The 25,372-nt window shown below is 43.5% G+C and overlaps 1 protein-coding gene across 4 annotated transcripts in view; it reads right to left on the bottom strand.

Moving 5' to 3' along the window:
- RAD51B (RAD51 paralog B) overlaps nucleotides 1-25,372 on the bottom strand; it is a 641,492-nt gene that overhangs the window by 54,284 nt on the left and 561,836 nt on the right. For 3 of the 4 annotated variants that reach the window (XM_081795951.1, XM_081795950.1, XM_060620127.2), the window contains one exon: nucleotides 24,000-24,078. In XM_081795951.1, the coding sequence (XP_081652077.1) occupies nucleotides 24,000-24,078 (79 nt within the window). Of the gene's footprint in view, nucleotides 1-13,729; nucleotides 14,243-23,999; nucleotides 24,079-25,372 lie in introns of those variants that run through there. The other variant, XM_081795952.1, reaches the window with a different exon arrangement.

The raw sequence follows: 25,372 nt of genomic DNA, 5'->3' as shown, positions 1-25,372 counted from the left end.
TGCTGGGCTTGGGAACTTCCATCTAGTAAACTCTCTCAATCATTAACTTGAAAAAGAGTCCAAAGTGATTCCAGAGAACAGAACCCTCCTTACGAGGATATTTCCTCCTCTCCTTCCTGCCCAGTTTTATATGGAAGAAATCAGAGATTAAAATAATATTTAGCAAGACCAGATTTGAAAGCAAACATAGGTCATTGAAGGCAACAAGAGTAGGAAGCAATGTGCACTGGAACCGGAGAAGCCCTGGGGATAGGCACACCCCCTCATCAGTGGCAGAACTCAATGGTATCTGCTCCCAGTTCACCATCTTTCCGAGATACTGTCACTGGTGCTTCCAATTAGAGGTACTTGGAATATTGCCTACAGGCACCTCTGGTTCTTACAGGCACTTCACATTCTGTGAATGAGGCAGGAAGCACAAATGTCCTCCAGTAAACAGGGAAGTCCCACACAACTGGAGAACGATGCCAGCCTTTTACTAATAGAGCATTGGTGGAATTGGTCATTTCAGATATTCAACTCAACCTTGAGCTTCTCCGACCCAGAGTCTTTGAACATAAAACCTACAGAAAGAGGATCTGAGAGGGAGTAGCAGATTCTAAAGGACACTGTTGGTTCTGGATGAAATAAAAAGCACCTGGAAAATGAAAACCTGCATGACATCTATAGTTAATCATTGTCTCCACAGGCAACTCTGAAATGAACTCAAAAGCTTCCAAGAGAGATTTTAATCTGGCATTAAACATCAGATTTATGGAGATGCTTTCTCCTGGGGCTAAAGTTCTGGGTGCTGGAGACTCAGAGGCTGCTTCTCAGATAAAATAGTTCTGGGCATATACAAAGTTGCTTTGCCCCTATATGGTATAAATAGCTGGCATGCTAAGAATGGCTAAGAAAGAAAATCACAGCTAAGAGTGGATATGTGGAAGGCACAATGAACATGCTGGTTATAAATGATTTCTGTTTATGTAATGAGACAACATGATTAGAGCTTTTCCTTAGTTAAGTGACCAGAGTGGAAACTGAGTGGGGGTCCTTGGGGGGAATTCTAGCTACATTAAATGAACTAACTAGGGCCAGTTTGGGAAGGGGCAGGGGGACACCAGAAGACACCATCCAGATATCTCTTAAAGGGAGAGTTGATGAATCCATCATTCTACTCATAAGCAAATGACCTTCACAAAGAATTTGAATTCTAGGGAGATTGTAAGCAGAAAATTGCAATGTCTTTCAGAACTCCATTTGTAATTCAAGATGAACCACTGTTAACTCTGAGGTTACCCAGCCAGGGAGGGTGGGAAAGGCAGGCCCATTAATCAAAAGGTGGCAGGAGACCCCTCCAGGTGAGCTAACTGAAAGAAGGGAGGAGATGTGCCCAGGTGGAGGAGAGAAAGCCACAAAGAAAAGAAATACCCCTTCCCTCATTTTCTGGTGTGGCCAGGAGACAGATCTGCTTGAGGGAAGCAGATGGTCTAACCTGAATTCCCTCTCAGAACCAGAGTGATTGGAGCTTGTCTGAGTAGAACTGAAATCCTTGCTCTGACATGCACTAGTCTAATGCACATGTCTAATGTTTTATGACATTAAACAAGCTAGCTAAACCTGAACTTTGGTCCCTCACTTATAAGATGGTGTTAATGGTACCTGCCTCAGAGGGTTGTTGAGGAAATAACTGATCATTTATTGATCATCCTTATTTGTGCCAGGCCTGGGATCAGAGGCTGGAGAGACAAGGGTGAAAGGGCAGACTGTTTCAGGAGATGGCTTATGGAGTGAACTGAGTACAGACACTGCCTAACATATAGTAGCTGCTCAACAAAGTCCTTACAAATTATTTCCAGCCCAGGGGTGCCTGGGTGGCTCAGTCAGTTAAGTGTCCGATTCTTGATTTTGACTCAGGTCATGATCTCATGGTTTGTGGGATGGAGCCCCACGTCAGACTCGGTGCTGACAGGGCACAGCCTGCTTGGGATTTTCCCTCTCCTCTCTCTGCCCCCCACCCCCTTTCAAAATAAATAAATAAATAAATAAACATTAAATTTTTTTTTTCCAGGCTAAAATTACTAGTCATGCTGTGCAGAATGAAGAGAGGGTAGATGGGCAAGGCTTTGCTGAGTGGTGATGGTGGAGCTGAGACCTGAATAACAGCAAGGATCCAGTCCTGGGGTCTGTACCCTGCCCCCTACCAATGGGGCACCTGCTGTGCACAAAGAGTTTGAGCCTGACATTACACCGCACTTTCTAGCTTCAAAAGTGACTCTACGTATTAGAACAAATGTCAGCAGTTTTCAAATTTGTTCATTGGAGCAAGAGCTATTCCATGGAGAGCCTGCAGGGATGTGAGGAGAGATTTTGAGCTCATATTCTCTTCAACTAGAGTAGTCCTTCTTTAGTTGGTTTTATATCCTGGACCTCTAAGAAAGATCCAACCTATTTATTGAGTGTCCTTAATGTGCTTGACACTGCTCTGGTGCCTGGGGCATTCGGTGAACAAATCAAAGATGCCTGGTCTCCAGAGCTCATCTTGTAGCAGAGAAGACACACCGTGAATGGTAAAGAAAAAAAAATGAGTTATTTATTATGTTGCATGGTGATGAGTGCTTTGGGAAAGGAAAAGTGGAACAGGATGGGGGTAAGGAGAGTAGGCTGCAATTTACACAGACTAGGTCTCATGGACAGGTGACATTTTGGCAAAAAGTTAGAGAGGTAAGGGAGGTATGCCAATATCCGGGAAAGGAGATGAGGACATCAGCTATGGGACTGTCTGGGGAATATGATTCTCTCAAAGAGTTCAAAGTCCAAAGTCAGTGAGGTGAAGAGTGCTTGGTGACAGGAGGAATAACATGGAGAATGGGGTGGCCATAGCAGGTGAGCAGGGGAAGTAACAAGAGATAACATGGCAGGTGCTGGTGGGCACACTGAGCTCTAAGGGAGAGGGGATAGACTTTGCTTTCAGTCCGAGTGAAAAGGGAGTCACTTCAGAGTTTTGAATGGAGGAATAGCATGATCTAATTTAGGTCTTATAACTGGAGAATGGGTCATTGCATTAACCCAAGATCAGACCCCTGGTGAAGGTTGGAAAACCATCCACATGCATCACATGGTCATCCCCATGGCCCCCTGGGGTGAAAACTGGGCAGATTATTTCTATGCCCATTTTACACATTGGGAAATTATGACTCAGGGAGGTCACTGGGGTTCTTTGAGGGCACACACTGGAATGTGGTGGGCTGGGGAATGAAGACCTACAGCCTCCCATGACTTGGTCTCTGATGGGTTGCTGGACATCAGGGGCTGGCTGTCCACTCCAGTGTCCAGCTGAGTTCCTTGTGTCCTTGAGAACTGTTTCAGTGCAGACAAAAGACCACCTGGGTTTATTTGGTTTTTCAAAATTAGTATTTTATTTATTAAAGTTACACATTTAAAAAGCTCAGTTGTCCCTTAGGCTCTAAAGTTCACCTTACAAATTTTATTCTACTCTGTTTATAAATCACGGATTCTCAAGAAAAGCTTGTAATGTCCTCACATTTCAAAAGCTCCTTCCTTGCCCTATGCCTTAACAATGAACCCAATACATTCTACTTAGTACATCCCACATTATGTAGTCCACAGTAAATCATGCCAGAAAGGAAGACAGAGCACTGCTGGGGGGCTGGGGTGCAGAAGGAACTGGGCCAGACATGACTAGACCCCAGGCCTGCAGGGTGGGGCAGACTTCCTGCCAGGCACCCTGTTGCTGGGCAGGGCACTAGCGCAGAAGATTCAAGAGGCACCAGGATGAAGGAAGAAAAGGAAATGCTTTCTCTTCTTCTGTTCCCTGTCTCCTTTTTTACCTTTCCTCTGGAGAAAACTTTGTGAAGGCAAAGTTGCAGGTTGATGGGCAGAGGCTCAAGGGACAGATTTGCAGCATAGACCCTCCAAGCCCATCTCCCCTTCCCTCCACTATCCACCCCCCAAATCCACCCCCCACCCACCCCCACCCCCGTCCCCCGCCCCAGTGTATCTCTGCTTTTCTAACTCCTCTGTCCTCCCTTTGCTTCTCAGGACTCCAGTCTTTCCCTATCACTCTCCCTCCCGCTGTCTTCCTCCTCTCCCCTCCCTTCTTTGGGCCTTGGGAGCTCTCTGCCCTCCCCCCTCCTAGCGCGTCCTTCCAAACCCACACTCTTTGTTGCTGAATTCAAGGTTCTCAATACAATAAAGCTTTGATGATTGGCCCCGATTGAGAAGGAATGTCAGCTTAAATTAATGAAGGGTCTGAATAATAGAATTTTAAAGCAAAGTTTAGTTGCTTTCACATAGTAAGACATCCTTTCCAGGGAGAAGACTGTGCATTCAAATGCAGTAAAAGCTAATGCTGAGAAATGGGGCAATATGTCTTAGATTCTTTTAAATGCTTTAACAGAAAGGGCCGTCTATAATTGGCATATACTTTCTTTGTATCTGAGTGTTTTTGCTCCTAAAACCTTTCATTTTTAGCGACCAACATTTATTTTTATCACTGAGATTTTACCGGGTTTCTCACCGATCTACCAGTTTCAACTCCTGAATTCTTTATGACAGGAGACATTTCCACATGGAAACTCTCTAAAATTTTTTGCTTTTCAATTTCGTGAGCAATACATGAAAACATTCTTGTTTACAAAAAAAAAATAAAACCTTAGAAATAATAATAAATGAAAGTCTTATAAATAATAAAAGGATTTGTGTCCCAGTTTACATCACTTTAAGGCGGTAACAGTGTATGATCTATAACAAATTATCCTGCACAAAAATCCCTTTTCAGGGGTCCTATCCAAAAGGGAACCATCTATATCTAACTGGGTCTTGCTTTCTTGCAACAATATGGCATCCATCCCTGAGGTGGGGAAAGCCCTGAGCTCTCCCATTTGGTACCACTATGCCTCATTCCATTCCCTTTCTGTACTGCCACATCCCACCCCTGAAAGGAACACTCACCAAGATGAAACGAACACAGCAAATGTTAACAATGATTGAATCTAGATAAGGGTACTTGAGTGTTCATTATGCTATTTTCTCTGCTTTTATGAATGTTTAAAAATTCACAATAAAAAAAAAAAAGAAAGAAAAACTCACCAAATGCTAAGAATAGCAAAATAGCCAAATAATCCTTGGAAGAAAAAAAAAAAAAAAAAAAGGACTGGTTCTAGTTAATGCTATCCTCTTCTTTATAGGGATCCCAGCCTGGCGTTGAGCAAGACTGAGCCTCACTTACAGGTACAGTTACAAAAGAAGTACCTGGTGAATTTTTCAGCAACGTGCACACGTTTGTAAGCCCATCATACATATTCTCTTTTCCCCTGGGGGATAGGTTGTCCCCATTTTACAAATGAGGAAACCAAAAGGTTTGGTGTCACTACCTAATAATGCTGGCTCAGTTTCTGTTTTCTTATGAGGCAGCAGGAATTGTTCTGGGCACCTATATGTATTAACTAATTTTATTGTTATGACAACTCGGGAGTTACGTGTGTAACTTGCTCAAGATTGTAAAGCTAGTAAGAAGTGGGCTGAAATTTGAACCCAAGCAGTGTACTCATGAGCTCTTAAATACCTACATCCTCATGTGATGACATTACAGATGTCTTTCCAGTAGTCCGAGAGTGGAAATCTGGCAGCCTCCAGGGTTCACTCAGACTGCAAATGTGCTGATTTGGCCCACACAGCATTTTACAATTTTTGAATTAATTGCCATAATTTAAAGATTTATTTAAAGAAAGACTTCATCTGAAAATCCAGATTTCTTGTTCCCTTGAAAAATCAGACATGCTGGCAACTTTAGGCTGGCATCCCACGAGGTAATAATTGGCTGGATGGAACTGAGTATATACTGCCCCTTTAGGTAGGGCACACTCTTTCCAGTTTGTCACATTCCCCACTACTCCCTGTTATTGCACCTGGCCTCTTTTTGCAGCTCTGTTTCCTGTCTAACATGAGCATTTGAGTTTGTAACCACTGCGCTGTAAAAATCTACAACCCCAAGGAAGTAGAATGCAATGTCCACCCTGGTGGCATCAACATACTACCTAAGTCATATATTCACCCATCTGTCTATCCACCCAGCCATCTCTTAATGTTTCCAAATGTCCATCTTTTGGCTCGCCTGTCTTAGGCACCCTCCCTACCTAGCTTAGCCATTCTCAAACTCACTGTACAGAGTCACATCTGCCATTTCTTGGTCAATATCTACTCTTCTCCCACTCAGAAGGGCAGCGTCAGAGGATGGGAGATGATCTGTTGAGGAAAAGTTATGGCGGCTGTAATGGACTGAACTGTGTCCAACCCCCCACCCCATACCACCAAATTCGTATGTTCAAGTCCTAACTCCCAATATGAATGTGCCTGGAGATGGGCCTTTAAAGGGAGGTAATTAGGGTTAAATGAGGTCATAAGAACAGAATCCTAATCCAAGAAAGCTGGTGTCATAAGAAGAGGAAGAGACACTAGGAGTGCACACATATGAAGGACCACGTGAAGACAAAGTGAGAAAGGGCCTCTGCAAATCCAAGAGAGAGAGAGGTCTCAGGAGAAACCAAACTGACTGTCACCTTGATCTTAGACTTCCAGTCTCCAGAACTATGAGAAAATACATTTCTGTTCTTTAAACTATTCTGTGGTATTCTGTGATGGCAGCCTTAGGAGACAAATACAGCAGGAAACTATTTTTCACGTGTCCTCCGCTTACCCTTCCACCTACCAAGCCCCCATCTTTTTTTTCCCCCTACATAATTACCTGACAGCCAAAGCCATTTGGGTTAGTTACTAAGAGAAGTTGTCAGAAATCCCAGTTAAGAAGGTCTATTATTCCTCCACTGGTGTAAACACAACCATCAGAATGGGCTGGGAGCATGGGGAAAGTGCTGGGAAGATGCCACTAAAGAATTCTGTCAGTGAGATGCAGTCAGGACACTTCACTAAATCTCATGTACCTGAAATAGGGAGATATTGCCTGAAGTGCAAGCATAAGGAGACTCTGGAGCGGTGATGTAGACATGGAAAGTATTAGTAAAACCTAAAGTGGCTTAAGGAACATTGAGAGCTAGTTGGCTGGTTTTAGCAAGCTGGGTTTTTTTCTGGACAGTCTGAGTCCAGTTTAAACAGTGATGGTCAGAACAATTACTGTAAAATTGGCTTCATCTTAAGCCTTCCTATGGGTTTCCTCCAGGTGTTCTAGTTAGAGAGACTTCTGTTATTAACACAAAGATAGGTGGTTGCTGATTAACCCCAGAAGGGCCCAGAGGACTGGGAGAAAGCCAAAATGGCTTATGCTCCACATTTGCATCAGCTTTCAAGCTGTTGGACTGGTAATGACTGTGCAGTTGGACGGTGGTATTGGAGAGAGAGGCTGGACAAACCCCAGATGGGTTTTCAGATCCCAGGGGACAGACAATGGCAATAGATTTCAACCTCAGATTCTAAATGGAATGAACAGAGATCTGGAAGTAATCCAGAGGAACTGGCTCTAGAATCCCACAGCAGCAGGTTTAGAAACATCATCAGAACTACCTTCCTCACCAGCATAGGCTCCTAGAAACACTGCAATTTTAGTCAGTAGATAAGAGTTTGAACGAGGTTTGATGAATGATTTGATCCAAACTGGCATACCCAGAGCTCAGTAAAGGGCAGGGAAATACAGGGTTGTTTAGACTTGCCTCTAATTCACTTCTAGCCTCACTTCCACTGAAAAGAATACAGAGATACTGAAATTTGAATGTAGATGTTTGGGGTTGGCCTTTTAACCCTCTGATGAAGCATAAAGGCAATGGTCTCTAAGGAATAAAAGGCATAATTCAATTTTCCTCCTAGTCCTCTCCTTGATGTGTGAATTCAAAGCATAATTGCTCTGACTCACTTAAACCAGGGCAACGCCACACAAGACCAAGCCTCCAAAAATATCACGTAGGTTTGTGAAAAATGCCACCACTGAAGAGCTTTGGACATCTTGGGAGAACACAATCGGCAAAGACCTTATCTACACAGACTCCACCCCTTGTGTTCTAAACCTTAGTTTGAAAGTAAATTGCTTGGGACTTGAGATTCAAGAATATGGGACCAGGGCTCCATGAAGCCCGAGGGCGGGGGGCCTAGGGAAATGCACGCGGCTGGGATGGGAACTAAGGATCCTTGCAGGGGTCAGAAAAAAGCTCTTCAAGATTAGCACAGCTAGACTGTCTTCCTGCTCTGCTCCATCGGGGTCCCTCCATGGAAGTTTCTCATGTTTCTACTGACGTTTGATTTTGGGAAAAGGGAAATTGTTCCAAAGATCAGAAGAAGAAAGGTACTTTGGTTCCACGATGGGAACAGGTTTTTCTTTAGCTAAGTAAGAAAGGGTTTTATTTTCATTCCTCCTTCCACACCTTCCACAGTCTTCCATATATTCTCAAATACATTTTAAGAAATCTTTCTTCCCACTCACTAATCCTACACCTCTGTGATTGGGCACTTCAACAGGCTGAGAAGCCGGATACTGGATCAGGTGTTGGGGGATGAGAAGTAATGGGGGTTTAGGCTGTGACTGGAGATTAGGTCTACAGTGATGAGACAAGGGCCGGGGGGTGGGGCGGGGGGAAGGAAGAAGCGAGAGAGAATGAGTATCCTTGCAGCACTCCTGTTAAGGGTTCAAAGAGCACACTAGGGCCCATCCAGTCCTTGCCCCCTCACAGATCCTCTAAAGGAAGCTGCCATGCCCCCACCTTCTGCTATTAGGTAGCTACATTTATAGCTCTTCCCTCAGCCCACAGCTGACTGGCTGGCTAACGACCAATGATGTTATCTGGGACAGAACAGTAAGGCAAGCCTGAGCCAATGAGATTGTCTCTTAGGAATTTCAACTAGGAATACCAAGGAAAAAAGCCAATGGGAACTGAAGTTGAAAGGCTGAGGTATATATGGGGGGAGCTTAAGAGCCCAGGATGAGCCACATGCAAGTTGAAGTCTTTCCTAAGCAGAACTACAGTCTGTAGAGTATGTCTGTTGGGAGAGGGTACCTCAGGCAGAAATACAGAGGGAAGCAGAGACTCTGAGCTAATAAGTCCCCAGGGCTGCTTCTGCTCCTAAAGGCTTTCCAATCCCAGGCCATCTATACCCTTAAATATACCTTTTCTTTTTTAACTGAGGTAACTGAGACTCTTCTCAATGAAGAGAGCCCAACTATAACAGTTTGTATGAGTTCCATGTAGGTAAGCTGAAACTGAATTACCTGAAGACTTTTGCTTTGGGGACTTTTGCTTTCCCTTAGCAAACATGGCTACTGCCATTCCTTATTTGGAAGCATCTTGTGTACTTGAGATGAGGTTTTAGGCAGGCAGGAAATAGTATGTCCTAAATTCTCCCTTTGTTCTTATGATGTCGGGGTAGGCCAAGACTATGTTTGAATCCTGAAGAAAGGAGGTCTTGCCATCTACAAAAAGTGGGCTTGTCTGAGAAAGTTAAGTCCTTGTAAAGTTACTAAGATCCAAGCCTACAAATCTCTTAGAAGGAAGCTTTAAAACCATGACTTTTTACCTACTTAAAAGGAGCAAAGAGGTGTCCAGCCATGTTGGTTCACTAGTGAGATCTCGTGAATCATTTCTCATCTCCAATTTCAGGGCTTAGGAGGGCTAAACTGGAGGGAAAGCTGAGAGCAGCCCTTGTCAATATGAAACCCCATCTATTATGTCCACAGCCTGTTGGAAATGTCCCCCGGCAAGGCTGCCATCAGCACTTGACTGAAAACACATGGAAACAGCCCACTCAGAGCAGGAATTCATTATTGGAAGAATAATAAGGGAAAGTTTTTTTTTTTCTTCTCCTCTCTCTCTCTCTCTCTCTCTCTCTCTCTCTGCTGGGAGAGCTGCTTTCTGGAAAAGTCACAGGGCTTAGAGGGAATTTGAATCATGTCTGGTAATAAGAGGAGGAATGGAAGAGAAAGGGCACATTTCCAGAAGTTCTTTCATATGAAGCATGATGGTTCTGGGCAACTCAAAATTAGTTGTTCCATCTTAGATGTATTACTGAAATCAGGCCATGACTCTCTTTAACCCCTTAGCCTTTCCTGGAGTTATTAGTGTCTGATAGCTCCATGGGGAAAGTACCTAGAGTTAACTGGTTTTCTGTGGCTACACCTCTTTCAAAATGGTTGCCTGTAGACAAAAATGCCTGTAGACAAGAAAACTATTTGGTTTTCTTTCCTCAACACTAACCCATAAGTCTTCAATATGTGCTGGGTGATCTAAAGGAGAGGTATATACAAGGCATGAGTGTGAAAGAAGGAGATATGTGCCAGCTCACTGGCTATAGCATTATGTGGCAGGCATTATAAGTGTTCACTAATATCTAGTTCTCCTTCTCTTCCAAAAACAGAGGAGGTCTGTACTTCCCACCTTCTTGCAGCTGGGCTTGGATGCATGACTGCTTGGCCATGAGAGCAGAAGTGATGGGTGCCATTTCTTGGGGGAAGCACTTAATTGCTAGGGTACAACCCTTCTCTCTCTTCCCCTACTGTGGCAATTGTGGAAGTACATGTTGACACTGAGATGGGATACTGAGTCATCACATGGAGGACAGCGTCCTGGGAGAGTCTCTCAGACATGCAGACTTTAAGTCACTAAGATTTCGGGGTGTTGTTTGTTTAGGCAGCAAAACCAAGTCTGTCCTGATTTATGCCCACTATTTACTGGTCTACTCCCTTCCCAGATCTGTTTGGAGCTCTGGAGAACCTGTGCTCCTTCTGAACACTGTCCTCACCAAAATTCAGAGAGGTGGGCAATGTACTTTCTCTCACACTTAGGATATTCTTTTGGGGAATGTGATGGGATCCTTCCCTCCATTTGAGCAAAAGAGGCCTCTGTTGAATTCTGTAATAGAACAAAGAAAGTCTTTTCATAGCCAAAGGACAAAAGTGATGGCGACAATATTGAAACCAAAGGAAAAATGAAAAATTTCAGAAAAAATTTCAGAAAAAAATGACACTCCCAAGTGGCTCTAAGACCACACTTTTAAGGTCTGAATCTGATCTTTTGTACTTCCTCTTGCCTTCATTCCCCTTTTACCCATTACCTAATCCTCATTCCCCATCTCCAGAATTCTCATTTGGCAATCCAGGTTTTGCCAGATAATCTTTTAAATCCCATCCCTGAGTGGCAACTTTGCTCACAACATATAACATAGAAGCCCTATGCGTAGAGTTCAGAACTTCTGGGCTAATCCAGAAATGTTCACTCTGTGGGCTGATAGGGACCATTTCACTGGGACTGCTGCCCATTAACAGAGTACCTAGGAGGCTAGCACAATTATGGGAACAAAGTTGACCTTTGACATATAAATGTATACGTACACACACACATAGAAAAGAAATCAGTGAGTAGGTTCAAAACAAGGTACCTCACTAGCATCTCATGGGAGGTACCAGGTTTGGCAGCTTCTCAGCTCATGAGTACCACCTGTGTCTTCTTTCTTGCAAACATTTCCTGGGGCAACTTTGCTAAGCCTGTCTCCTAATCTTTAATCATGGTCGAAAGAAAAGGAGGTAGCTATGGAGCCTCTACTAAACTCTCAGCACCGCTGCCCAGGCTTTCTGCAGTCACTCTTCCTGGTGGAAGATCAAACCACTATTATTGCTCCTGGTGATTCTTTTATTTGGAAAATATTCATGGAGTTCCTATTATGTGCATAGTATTGTGCTGAGTATTTTAGTGAATTGAGGATGACTGGGAGAAGCCGTAACACACATGAACAGAAATACTAGACACGTGAGGGGTGAGAGAGGAAGAAGCAGGACCGAGTGGGTTCAAATCCACATTCCATCACTTTTTAGCAAGAGACTGAACTTTTCTTGCCTCATTGCTCATCTGCACAGGAGGAATGATGCAAAGTACTACTTCGTGAGACTGTTAGGATTAGGTAAGCTTTTGCATGTATAGTGTGTGTCAGACCTGCAGCAACACTTAATAAATATTGGCACAATGCAAAAATGGCACATAGGTCTGTCCTGGCAATGTGGTTTGCCGTGAAAAGCTCTGTTGGAACTTGGACCAGGAGAGTGTGGGGATTGATTTGTCAGTCACTGGGTGTAGAGCCCTGTCTTAGGGATTCCTGGTGTCGAAAAAATAGGCTCAAGGAGGAAGACGTTTATTCCTTGACATTTGGAATTGGGAGGTGTCTGCCTTGTACCTTTCTCAGACACTTTTGAGTGCCCTGTTTTAATGTGTGAACTATCCAGCTTTTCTTTCTTGGCGGGCAATAAAAGTGCAAAGAAACCAAATTAATAGTTACAGAGAATAAAATATCTTTCCCAACTTCTCAAATAGTCCTTTGATGTTTGAAATTAGCCAATTCACATAATAGGAACTCACAGGAAATGTACATTTAATCAGCTGCAAAAACTCAGCTTGCTTTTCACAAATGTTCTATTGAAGACCACAAGTTCTCAAAATGCATCTCACTCAAAGGGAGACAAATGACCACAGTCTGGAAAATCTGCCTCCGTGACCTCTTCCAGGTCTACCCAAATCCTTCTTGCCTTCCTATGCCCAGCACATTGTTTGCTCTCCAGGAACACCTTCCCTGACTCACTCCAGCTGGATCAAACGTTCCTACTCTTGCCCTTGTAGCATGTGGCTTGGATATACATCTATCATGTCATTTCATTTTATTCTGTTTTATAGTATATGAGTTAGTAGGATATGAGTCTTTTCCATACCTTACAATATAGTTCTCGAGGACGAGACACATATCCTGCTCTTGTGAGCTTCACCATAGATAGCACTTGGTATGTACTCAACAAATACTAAGTTGTTCAAAGACAGTCATTCAGTTATTCTTCACTGATCTGTACCTACTTGGTGCGCAGCATTCTGGTGGGCACTGACAGGAAACATGAGATAGGATGACTTGACTATAGACTCCAAAGCATTTAAAAACCTCTGGAGGGGGAGCAGGTACAAAATGATTCTATAGAGGACAGTTTGGGGGGTCACTAACAACTTGGGTAAGAGAGTTCCCTATGCTGGGGCACGTGGGTGGCTCAGTCAGGTGTCTGCCTTCAGCTGAGGTCATGAGTTAGCGGTTTGTGAGTTTGAGCCCCGTGTTGGGCTCTGTGCTGACAGCTCAGAGCCTGGAGACTGCTTCAGATTCTGTGTCTCCCTCTCTCTCTGTCCCTCCCTGGCTCATGCTGTCTCTCTCTCTCTCTCTCTCTCTCTCTCTCTCTCTCTCTCTCAAAAATAAATAAACAATAATAAAAAGAGAGAGAGAGAGAGAGGTCCCCATGCCAAAGGCGGGAAGATTTGATGCCTGGCTTTGAAGGAGTCGTAGCCTCAAGGCCTTGTACTGAACCTAGCCTTGAAGCTTTGGTTGGAAACTTCATGACAGTAGGAGGGCTTAGGCTGGGTGTTCTGCTGGAAACAACTAAATTATCCTATGGGTCACCAATTGGTTTATTTGCTAATTGACTGGCCCAGCTTTGGGCTTTAAATCCAAAGAACTCATTTCATCCTTTATTAAATACTGCATGAATCTCACTCTTTGTTCTGCAAGGCTATACACAATATACTAGTGAAACTTGAATTTACACCACAATGGTTGTGCCACTAATGACCTTCCAAATGCCACTAATACCATACATGTTCCGCTTCTCAGTTGGATCCGAACCTGTCAGTGAATTCTGAGCCCATTGACCTCCCTCTGACACAAGAGCAGACCCCCACCCCCATGCCCGCCCCCAGCCTCCCCATCTTTCCATGATTTCACTTCTGAATCAGTTACTCTTTGGAGACCCCAATTCCTTTACACCCACTCTTTTTACATGGTGGACAATACTTTATTCGGAAATGTTCCCTCCTGTAATTACAAATCCTGTTAGTCATCCTCCTCCTCTCCCCAGGGGGATTGTGGGCTTTAATTAATTAACGTGGCTAAACCGCTTTGAGGTGCCTGGTTGAAAGGTGCTATATAAGTGCAAATTATTATTATTATGGCTGTTGACATCCCATGGTGCAAAGCCTTCAGCCCTATGCATCTAGAGACCTGAACAAAGGCTTCTTCATCCTCACCTTCCCTGCTAGGTCTGAGATGGCTGGCTCAAGGGTATGGGGGCAAATCTGTTACCGTATCAACATCAATCAACTAATTAATCCCCATTATGCTGGCTTCCTGTCCTTCTTCCAAGCAGCACCATCCTGTTTCATTTCACAAAACGTGTGCCCATCAGCTCTAGACAAAGGTCACAGTGTCCCTCATGGCCTCTGTTGGCCTAAAGGAGAAAAAAAAAAAAAAAGAGAGAGAGAGAGGGAGAGAAAGTCAGTTTGAAAAAAACAAAACAAAACAAAACTGTGTTGTCATGAAATGCACTAACTTCTCACTAGTAGTCTAAACAAAACTTTCCTTCCAGCTGTATTCCTCTTACATACATACCTGTCTATTACCTAGGGAGCCAACAGCCTCACAAACCAGGGATACCCAGAAACACAGCATCGGTGTGGGGTAAGGTCCCGCAGCCCTGGCTTGACTGCTGATGGCTACAGACAAAAGCCCTCTCTGGGCTGGGTGGGAAGAGGTCATCCAGAGAAGTGGGAGCCCCTCTTCAGCTTCTTCCACTAGCTCTCAGGTTTCCCCTGAGAAAGCCAGTTGCCATCAGTAGCCAGGAAGCCCTCACAAAGACAGGGGACCATGATTTAGATGTTTTGTGCTGCACCTAGCAAACCTCAGCCCTTAACAAATGCCCAGTGCTTCCACTGTGATGGTAGCCATTGAAAGCAGCCCTGTGGGGGAGATGTGGCCTCTCGAAGGGACGCTGCTGACCAAAATGCTCCTTACAAGGTTGTGCCTCAGACCCTTTGTTAGCGTGGACGTGGGTGAGCCTCAGGGGGTCATGTCTTCATCTGCCTCCATTTATCCTCCCTATTGAAGGGCTCCTTCAGGACATCGGTCAGTCTCTGTGGGAAGTGATTTGGAGGGCAACAAAAGAACTTGGGCCCTTTGGGGGGCCTTCAGAATTCAGTAAACATCTGGACACGGAAGGCCACGTTCTCAAGCAGTCTAGCTGGGGAGATGTCAAAAGAGAGAAAAAGCTGTGTGTGCAAGGCAAGCTCTTAGTTCTGTGGTGACATTTGTTGTAGAAAAATACAGCCGCCCCAGTAGGTAGATGGGAAGATTTTTCAAAAGCTCCTCTATTTGTCAGTTTTTGTGAGTGCAATGTACTGTTTGTCAGTTCTTGTGGCATGTGCGAGGAAGTAGAAGTTTCGCATGGCTGGGGAGCGGCATGTGATGGATGTTCCGATTCTGTATGGGCGATGAATAACCCACAATTGCACAAGCCTGTCCTGGGAGTTGTTGTTAAGCATTTCTGTTCTCCTTGAGGTTTGTAAAGTACTTTCTAGTCAAGGTGACTTGTTAGATTCTCATCATGAGCACATTTTAATTGACCAAAAAATGAAGTACTGAAGCTAAGGGATTTACATTTCATCACATGGTGAAATTCAGGATCTGAACTCTTGACTCTCAACATTCCCTTTATTATTGAATCAATCCATTTAGAGCACATTAGTCAGCATGATTCAACATTAGTCACATGGCACTAATCAGCATTCCCCAGGGTCCTCAGATCTATCCTCAAACAGCAAAAGAAACTGGCCTCTATTAAAAGACAATGGAAAGCCATTTTCATCAGTATTCACAGGATGATGTCCAGTTCAACTCTCAGGAACCCTACTCTCCTACCCTCAGGAACCTTCCTCAGTCATCCTATTTGAAATGATTCTATCTCCTTTTTTTTTTTTTTTTTTTAAATGTCTATGTTTTTTTTTTGAGAGAGAGATAGTGCAAGTAGGGGCAGGGCAGAGAGAGAGGAGGACAGGGGATCTGAAGCAGGCTCTGTGCTGACATCAGAGAGTCCTATGTGGGGCTTGAACTCACAAACCGTGAGATTATGACCTGAGCCGAAGTTGGATGCTTAACTGACTGAGCCATGCAGCAGGCACCCCAATTCTATTTCTTTTAAACATATCACATTGTTAGAACCTCGATAATAGGTGCCACAGTTTGCCTTTGATTAAACTTACTTTGTTTTTGAGCTAACTAGATTTTGAGCTACTAAAAGAGAGGGAGCATTTTCCCCCTAGTCTTATATCCTCTGAGCACCATGGTTTACAAACAATAGATACCTCAACAAATACCTGCTGAACTGAACTCACTAAAATGGAGCTTAAGTCATATTCCAGAAAGAACACAAAGTCCTTTTGGAAGAAGTTTTCAAAGAAAATCAACAACCTGAATTGATTTAACATCTTTTGGTATTATTACCTGGGCATTTTCACAAATGCAAATTGTTAGCTATGCAAAGATAGCCAAATAGCTTCCAGGTTCTAAAAGAGGAGTGTGGATCCAGGCTAACTATAGTCCAGGCCTTGAAATAAAGTTTTTTAATATAACCTTATTCCAACTGACATTTTGTTCCATGTTTTAAAAAAATGTGGAGACAGGAAAAAACATTTTGGGGGAAAAATGTGTTTAGTCTATGACTTTGGACCCAAATTCATACCCTGCTTTGTGCTATAAGCACAAGTAGCTCTTGTTCAAGTATCTTTCTTGCAGAGTGCATACTAGCACATACTAAAGTTTCTGCTTGAGAGAGATTTTGTTTTGGGTGGAGGACCAAAATTTTTGGTGCTGATCCTTGGTGGCATTACTAATTGTGATACCCTACTTCTCTGTTCTAGACTCTACCAAAGAGGGTACTATTAGTATTTTTAATATATAACATTTACAATACAATATTTATGCTGCATTTCAACATTATGCTACAAGCCCAGCCCTAGGGTCTGTACTATTGTACCCTGTGGTCTAATCTCTGCAACTGGGCTCCTCTGAAAAGGATGTGTCACTGAATATTCATCTCCCCTTCTCTCTCAAGGTAAAAGAACTCCCAAATTTAGCTAGGCACATGGTCCCCAGATAAACAACTATAATTTTCCAGTCTTTCTTTTCATATATTTACAGATTGGCCAACATGATATAAGCAGGAATAATGTGTGTAACTTCTGGTTAATATCCTTAAAAGAAGGAGGATACCCTTTCCTTTCATCATCATTTTCTACCTCATACAAATTCTGCTACCTGGTTGGAGGTAATGATGCCGAGCCATTGTAGACCATGACAACCATGAAGGCAACATCCTAGGTGTGATGGGGCAACAAGCTAAGAGCCTGGGTCCCTGGACAAATACATGGAATGAGCTGCTATACTAGTTCTGGACTGTTTTCCTCTGCAATGCTATGTGAGAAAGCAGTAAACCTCTACTTTTGATTTATATTAAGTGGACACTGTTAATTTGTATTATGATTCCACCCAGCCAAACTTATAACCCAACTCAGGAACTTTCTTGAGGGATTGCTTACAATAGAGTGACTGATCCATCTTAGCTTAGGATTTCAAGATTCAAGGTTCAGGACAGGAGTGGAATATTCCAACAGAGGCTCATGAAGCCTGAAAGATAAGTTGCCAGAAGGGCTGCCATGATGGAAGATGAGAGGCTCCACCCCATTTCTGATTTTATAAAATCTTAGGAGCCCTGAGTATTTGTGAAGGGCTACAAACCCAATTCTGAGGTAGTGAACCCTACTTTGCCTTTCTGGAACTCAGTCTGCTGTCCTGAAAATAAGGGCAGTGGATGAGACTAAAATCTCTCATTCTTGAAAGCGTATATAGTTATAGCTTTGGGAGGAATTAAAGTAATTTTTGTCAACTAATCATCTAAGTATATGCATAAAGCACATATGCTGTGCAGAAGATACCTCTAGAGACTATGGAAAGATAATACCCCAATGGCAGAGATAAAAGAGGTATCCACAGAGAATACATGAGAAGACTGCCCATGCAAACATGACAACCAACTTATAATTACACACAGCTGTGTAGCAATTGGTTCGCTACCTCCAGAGGAAGTTTAAATTGGTAAATGTCCTTGGAAAGCAACTTGGGAATATATAGTAAAGATTAAAGTGTGCATACCCTCTGACCAGTCGTTTCACTTTTTATGTATACCTAGAAAAACCCTCACACCAGCACACAAAGAAGCACATGTAACAGAATTCACTTAGTTAACAAATAATTGAGATTTCCATCAATAGGGGAATGGATAATGTGGCATATTCAGACAATGAATACAGATACCTCATTAAAGTAAAAGAACATGATCCATGTGTATCAATGTGGAAAAATCGTAAAAACAAGACATTAAGTGACAAAAGCAAATTGTGGAATGATGTGTCCAGTAAACCATTTATGCAGACTTGGAATGCACTCAAGACAAATCATTGTATCATATTTGGATTCACATACATGTAGAAAAGTTCTTCAGAACAAGGGAAAGGATATGTATCAAACCCTGGAGAGTTTCTACTTCTGTGAAAGAGTGTGAGGGAGGGATAGGTACAAGGGGTTTTTAATTTTGTCAAGTTTTATCCCTATAATTAAAAAAAAACTGGAACAAATCTGACAAAATTTTAACATTTGCTAAGTCTGGGTGTTAAAGTCATGGGTTTTATTATTTTCTGTCCTGTTCCATATTTAAAATATTTTATTTTGGAAATATTTTCCAAAAAAATATTTTTTTGGAAAATAAAATCTCTCTTTGAAGCTAATAGCCAGAGTTAAAAAAGTAAACAAATCAGAGGGTTGGTGGGAGAAGTTGCCATGGAAGCAGGGAATGTGAAGTAAATGTTGAAAAAGAGGAGAGAACTGGCAGAGGGGCATGCTTCCTCATTTTCCCCAGGGACGTTCCTCCCTGAGAGGCAAGTGGGAGTCATGAAGGACAATGCCTTGGCCTGCACAAGCTTTTTGAGGCTGCAGTGGCACCTGGCAGCCCAGGGACAATGTGACAGACCTGCTCTGCCCTCTTCTCTGTGACCTCTGGGAGAGAAGTTCACTCTCTCTGCTCCATTGAATCCCAGGGCTCTCTGCCCAGACTCCCACAAGAATGCCAGGCTGTGCCAGGTGTGTGGGTTCTATTTACCAAGCAGACACCTCCATACCTGGATGGAAATAGATTGAGAATCTTCTGGGTCACTTTGAGTCCACTAGGCAGAAAACATTTAGATGTGTTACTAATTCAAACTGAAATCTGATGAATGTAGATGGTGGTATTTGGGGGAAAAGAATTTTTTAATAAATCACCCAGTTGGCTCAGGGTCTAAGAAAATGGGGTGGAAGAATCCAACCCAATTTTGTGACAAGGGAACAAATAGGGGAGATTAATGCCTCTCCCAATAAGCTTCAAAAGGCGATCAAACAAACATTCTTGATTTTACAAGAAAGATGAGGTACATAGCTATCCAGCCCTTAAGAAAAATCATTGTTTCATTGTTTTCTGATTTCTTCTGAGTCCCTAAGTAGGTGGTTGGAAAAACAGGAAACTAGCTTCATTTGCAGAATTGTCTCTGGACCCATCTCAGGGTGCCCTGGGCTCCCCTAAGATTCCTTAGCCCCATCCCAAGGTTTATGCTGCTCATTCAGAACTAAACTAGCAGAAGATAGCACCAGAATCCAAATTCAACCTGTCATACCTCATTTTAATTTTTTAAAAAACAACATAAAAACCACAATTCTGCCCTACTGAGAAACTAAGGCATTATTTTCTGTCCCTAACAACTTGGCACTTGATTTTCAAATGCTCGCTAGATTCCTGAGGAAATGGAGAGAGTAGGGCAAAGGAAGAGTGAATAAGGAGCCCCTCTTCATTCTCCCAGGCCAGCCCGGCTTCCTTACTAAGTCGGCAGGCCTCCACTGCCCTGAGCCTCACAAAGGCCAAGGCGGCTCTGGGAGAGACCAGCCTTGGGTTTTTCCTAGGCCTCCCGCAGCATCAGCAACACAGTCTGGCTGTTTTCAATTATAGGATCTTAATCTTTATTCCTGGCCTGACACAGAGGCCCAGGGGTCCCAGCTGTGATCTGCAGGGCACAACATTTGGGGCTTGTTGGGGAAACAAAGAACATGACCAGAGCAGAATATGGGTCAGGTTGGAGTTCACTGCAAATGCCCCTTTCCCTTCAGCAGCTAGGCGGTTCTGTGGGTCCACTCCATTAAGGCTGATTCCCAAAGCCAGCTCCTGCTTTCCTTTCTCCACTAGGCCCTGGCACCCTTAGCCTTACTCTGAGCCAGCCAAAACTCTAAGCTTTTCCCCCCAGTGGGTGCTGGGCATTTCATGTTGAACTCGGGGCAAGAGGAGAAAAGCATTAATGGGAGTCACCCCCACGCCCTCCACCTTTCCCACTTAAGTTGCACAAAAGGTCTGACTCTCCCTCTGCTGGGACCTGCCCCTCTCAGTCTGAACCATCAGGAAGCTGGTGGCTGCGAGCTCCCTCTCCTTTGAAGCCAACTATTTCCAGGGTCTTGAGCCCAACCATGAGGCCAGGATCTCCACAAGTGCAGGACAGACAAAGAAGATGCAAACAGCTCAGTATTACCATGGTAATGGCCTGAGCCAGGCAGCCTCCTGAAGATGCTGGGAGGGTGGGTTTTCTTTTACTTTTTCTTTTCTTTCTTTTTTTTCTTTTTCTTTTCTTTCTTTCTTTTTTTCTTTTTGCAAAAGGAGAATAGTTCCGCTTTCTATTTTACTACAACAATAGCACAGACCGGCTCCTTCAAGTATTTCAAAAAGCAGCCTGAGAAATCTCTAACCAGGCCCCTCAGACTCTCCAGCCTGCCGATTTATTGTTCCTCCCATCCCAGGGAACAAAAAGGCAGGAAGGGTATAAGGCCCCCAGTTGCCGGCTGTTCTTAGCATCCTAATCCTTGGGAACTGGTAAGGGGAATGGCCTGTGGAGCCGGTAAATCGAATTCTGGCCTCACCTTTTATTCCCTCCCTCTGCTCATGCACACAGGAGCTCTCCAGGTATTATAAAACCTCCTGGTTAGTAGGCTGGTAGGAATCTTGGACTTGCTAACGGGATAAAAGGCAGTGAGGGGTCATTCCCACATTCACTGACAGCCCCCTCCACCTGAAAAAGGGCAGCCTGTATGGACTGTTCCTTCCCACCACTCCAGGCTGCCTCTGTATAACAAATACTGAACGTCCAGCCCCAAGTGTCTTTTTTAGTTGGTACCATAGGAGCTGCCCTCACTCTTCCAGCCTTTCCCCCTCTCCGTCTCTGTGTCTCTCAGACATGGATTGTATTGCCCCTCAAATCCCCTGCACTAGGTACCAACCAACCTCCATGCCAACCTGGGGCTAGCATGCCAGAGCAACCTCTCACACGAGGAAAGCTTCTCGACCTTGCCTGCAGGTATCTTTCCAAGGTTATCACCCAGAAATCAAAAGCTGCTTTGCCTTAAACCTGGGGAATTATGGAGGTGCCTTTTTTTTTTTTTTTTTTTTTTTAGTTCAGTCATCTGGTAAGAGTAGGGGGAAAAATAAGCTTTCATGTTCTGGTGTATGGAGATCTCAAGGTACAACTCTACTGAGCTAAGGGATGATAAGTACACCATCACCGAGGAGAATCAGATAAGCTGAAGGGTTAAGGCCTGTGGAGATCACCCAGGCCGATGACTACACTCCAAGGAAGAAAAATATTTTGCACTGCAACCTCCATACACAAACTCATTATGCACACACACAGTCACCCAAGAAATATGCCATGAAACAATGCAATATGTGTGATATAATCTGTGATTTTTAAAATTCTCCTCTATTTCATTTTTAAAAATTCTGGTTGTGACTCATTAATTTCATTTCACGACCCACCAATGGGTTGCAACACAGTTTGCAAAGTGCTGAATCAAGGTCAACATTGTCATTTTTAAGCGGACAAAACTGGGGTGCCAGAGATTTTCTCAAGATTACACCAGAGCTAGAACAGAAATCCAAGGGAGTCTCTCCACTAGAGGAGGGATCTGCATTGTTTTCTCAGGACCAGAGCTCTTTCTTGTGTTCCCAAAGCCTTGGGAGCACATAGCTATTGGGGAGGGAGTCCCCAGAGGTCTGTATTCAGTGGCATTACTGCTAGGGGCAGAAGGGTTCTGCTGCCTCAGAAAAGCTCAGAGAGGGAGACATAGCTGGGGCAGGGGATGGAGAAAAATCTTTAAAAGCAACCAGGTGAGGCACTGAAGTCTCCCAGACATTTTTATTTATTGGTTGGGGTTCCTACATCATCGTACTCTTCCCTTAATTTTTCTCTCTCTGAGACACATAGCTATAGGTCAGCCTCCTTTCTCCTTTGTTTTCCAACTTTTTCTAATAGTCTTTCTTTGCCAATTTTTAACCTCTACCAATTCATTTCTAGCCTCTCTCTAAACAACTTTCTATTTCCTGTCAAAATCATGATCTTAGCAATGAGGCTCAGAAGCAACTCTGTGAATCTTGTTCTCGCAAATATTATCCTAAAAATTATCCAAATTAGGTCAGGCTTAGAGATGCTGTTTACCAAACTGCCCAGTGATCAAGATATAGGCACGATATCAAGGCTCTGAATACAAGCCATCTGGGCAAAACTGCCTCTTTTCCTCCTGACATTGCCTTGTAATCTTCCATAGAACTTCTTAAAATCTTCATTTAAATTTGCTATTTAGTTGATTTCTAATCTTTTAAGAAAGCCTCTAAAAACGAAGAGCCAAAAGCCACACTGTGTACTGGGTAAATAAGAGTTCAGCTTTCTGATTGCTTATTAGTTATACACCCTTAGAGAGTATGTAACAAAGGGGCCTGCTGTTTGCTTTGCTTAATCTGGTCTTAAAATCTCTGCTTCTTTGTCAGAAAACAATATTTGCAATTGTAAAAAAAATATTTACCAAGGAACTTGGATACCATAAGTCAAAGGCTAAGAGCCAAAGGTCAATAGTTCTTACCCCAAATTTCCCTGGACCCGAGTCCCTGCTGTGGAGCTCAGCTGCACCAAACAAACAAGCTGCTTTCTGGGTCCATTAAGAAGCGGACGTTTTAGAAGGGGAAGGAAAGGGGAGGCTGCAGCCTGCTCCTCGGTCCAAAAGCATGAGCCCTCCAGCCCGCCCCACAAAATTCCTGCTAGATCTTTCCTATGCAATGTGTCTCCATGGGAATATTCTAAGGACTCACCCTGTTTCATCAACCTGGGGAAAGTACTCGACTTACAAAATCCTAAAGGGTGGATATTCCTCCTACAGACAGCAATGACAGTATGTTCCACTGGGCTTTGGCATAGATGTTCACCTATGCATTCTGTGGACCTGCCTCCTGCCTGGCAGTGGGGGGCAGATGTGTGTCCTCAGTCTTCGGTGGAGACTGTTCTCAATCTACAAAGCAGCTTTGGACAACTGGCCCTGTGGGCTAAGTTCAACAGTGTTTGAGTTTGCCTCTCATTTTCGTTATTTTCTGGACAGACCTGCAATCACCAGAAGACCCAGCATCTGGGAACCACCATTGTACATCAGTGAGTTCCAGGCGGTGGCCTTGGGGCGCTCTATTGTGAGCCAGAACTCAGCTCCTTCTAAGTCCTAGGCCCGTGTCACATGGTACAGGTCAGCAAGGCCTGGTCCCCAGTCGGGACTCGAGTAAAGGGAACAGAAATGGAGTAACCAGAAAGGGGCCGAGAAAGTAGTGGCCAAGGAGCCATGACAAAGTGTCTCCCAGGCTGCCAGACCAGACGGTTTTTCAGTTCGGTAAGCAAGAGGGCTCTGAGGCAATGCTGGGTCCTCCACACTCTCATCAGAGGCTTACTGTCTGGTTCCTCACTCCACAGGGTCTGCAAAGAGCACCAGCTTTTGGCAGTTCCTAGATTAGTGCTTTAACTCTCATTCTTTGCCTCACTCTATTAGGAAATTCTCTAGTTTTCCCTCAGCCTCACCTCCACCTTCTGTTACGTTCTTGCCACAATTATCAATCTCTTTTGATCTCATCAGGATAAATATCATTGGTGAATTCATCTTGGCCTTTGATTCTGCCCTGAAGCAGCTTCTATCAGGAGCATGGCAGTAATTATCACCAGTGGTAGGCAGCAGTGAGCATAATCAGCTTAAAGAAATGGCTTAATCAAGGATCTTACCTTGAAGAACCAGGCCTTCCTTCTGGATGGTATAAGCAAATGAGGTGAAGGGAGCCAGAGGGGACTTGGCAATGAGAATCTGCACATAAAGCATATTTTCCCAGAGTTAGTCAAAGGGGTATCATATCAGAGATGAACCTCTGTTCACTCCCCTTCCCACTTTGAGACAAAGCATTAACATGTGACTACAAGCCATAAAGTTTATTTAAAAAAATTACTTTAGAACCAAATCAGTGTTATTCCTTCAAACAGCTGATCACTTTGGAAGGCTGTACATTTATCCCAACTATTCTGCCCCTGAATGCCATATTCTTGACCAGTTCCTTTAGAAATGTTTCCTTATTTTATGCCTCATGCTTTAACAGCTACCTTTTTGCCCAAAGATAAACCTAGACTGATTCTCTAATCTTATTCATAAATTTAGCTATTTTTCTAAAAAGAAATTCAAAGCTACCCTTAAAAGATAAAGATTTACTATCATTATAAATATTCACAATAACTTGGTAAAAGCAAAGCCATGATAATTTGCTTTATTGGCCCCAGCTCTTTACCAATTCTGTATTCATGCCATTTGCCCTGTAACTACATTTCCTCTTGCTTAAGGTGTAGGTATTTCCCTGGACTGAGGATTTGCCCATATGACTTGCTTTGGCTAACAGGTTTTTTGCCTAGGCTTCGAGAAGCCTCACATATCTCCCCTTGCTCTCTTATGCTTCTGCTACTGTGAGAGAAAAATACGTCCAAGCTAACCTGCTATCTCAGAAGGAGGTTGAGAGACACCTGCAACCTCACACAGCACCTGCAGTGCTGGCCAGTGCTGGCCAGCCACACCCAGTCCATATTGCTGACCCCCAAGAGAACCACATACATATTAGTTAAGTGCTTATTACTCTATGCTTCTGAGATTTTGGTGGTGTTGTCATGAAGCATCACTGCAGCAAGAGTTGAATGATATACCAGCGAACACAAAATATCAACAAATATTTTGAGCAATGGCTTTCTCTTAACAAAATACCTACTTTAAAAGGGATAGTCATGGGGTGCCTGTGTGGCTCAGTGAGTCGAGTGTCTCAGATCATGATCTTGGCTCAGGTCATGATTTCAGCTCAGGTCACGATCTCATCATTTGTGGGATCGAGCTCTATGTCAGGCCCTGTGCTGACATTGTAGAGCCTCCTTGGGATTCTGTCTCCCTCTCTCTTGGCCCCCTCCCCTGCTTGCACACTCTTTCTCTCTCAAAATAAATAAAGTTAAAAAAAATAAAAATAATAAAAAATAAAAGGGATAGTCATTTTGTCATTAAAAAAGTATTATCATTAACACCTATTCTCATACTTCATAGGGTTCCACTGAACCTCTATGACATTTCTCTT

Source organism: Panthera onca, chromosome B3, assembly GCF_046562875.1.
Source record: "Panthera onca isolate mPanOnc1 chromosome B3, mPanOnc1 haplotype 2, whole genome shotgun sequence".
Classification (NCBI taxonomy): domain Eukaryota; kingdom Metazoa; phylum Chordata; class Mammalia; order Carnivora; family Felidae; genus Panthera; species Panthera onca.
The sequence above is the reverse complement of the archived record's forward strand: the minus strand, read 5'-3'. Positions and strand labels throughout refer to the sequence as shown.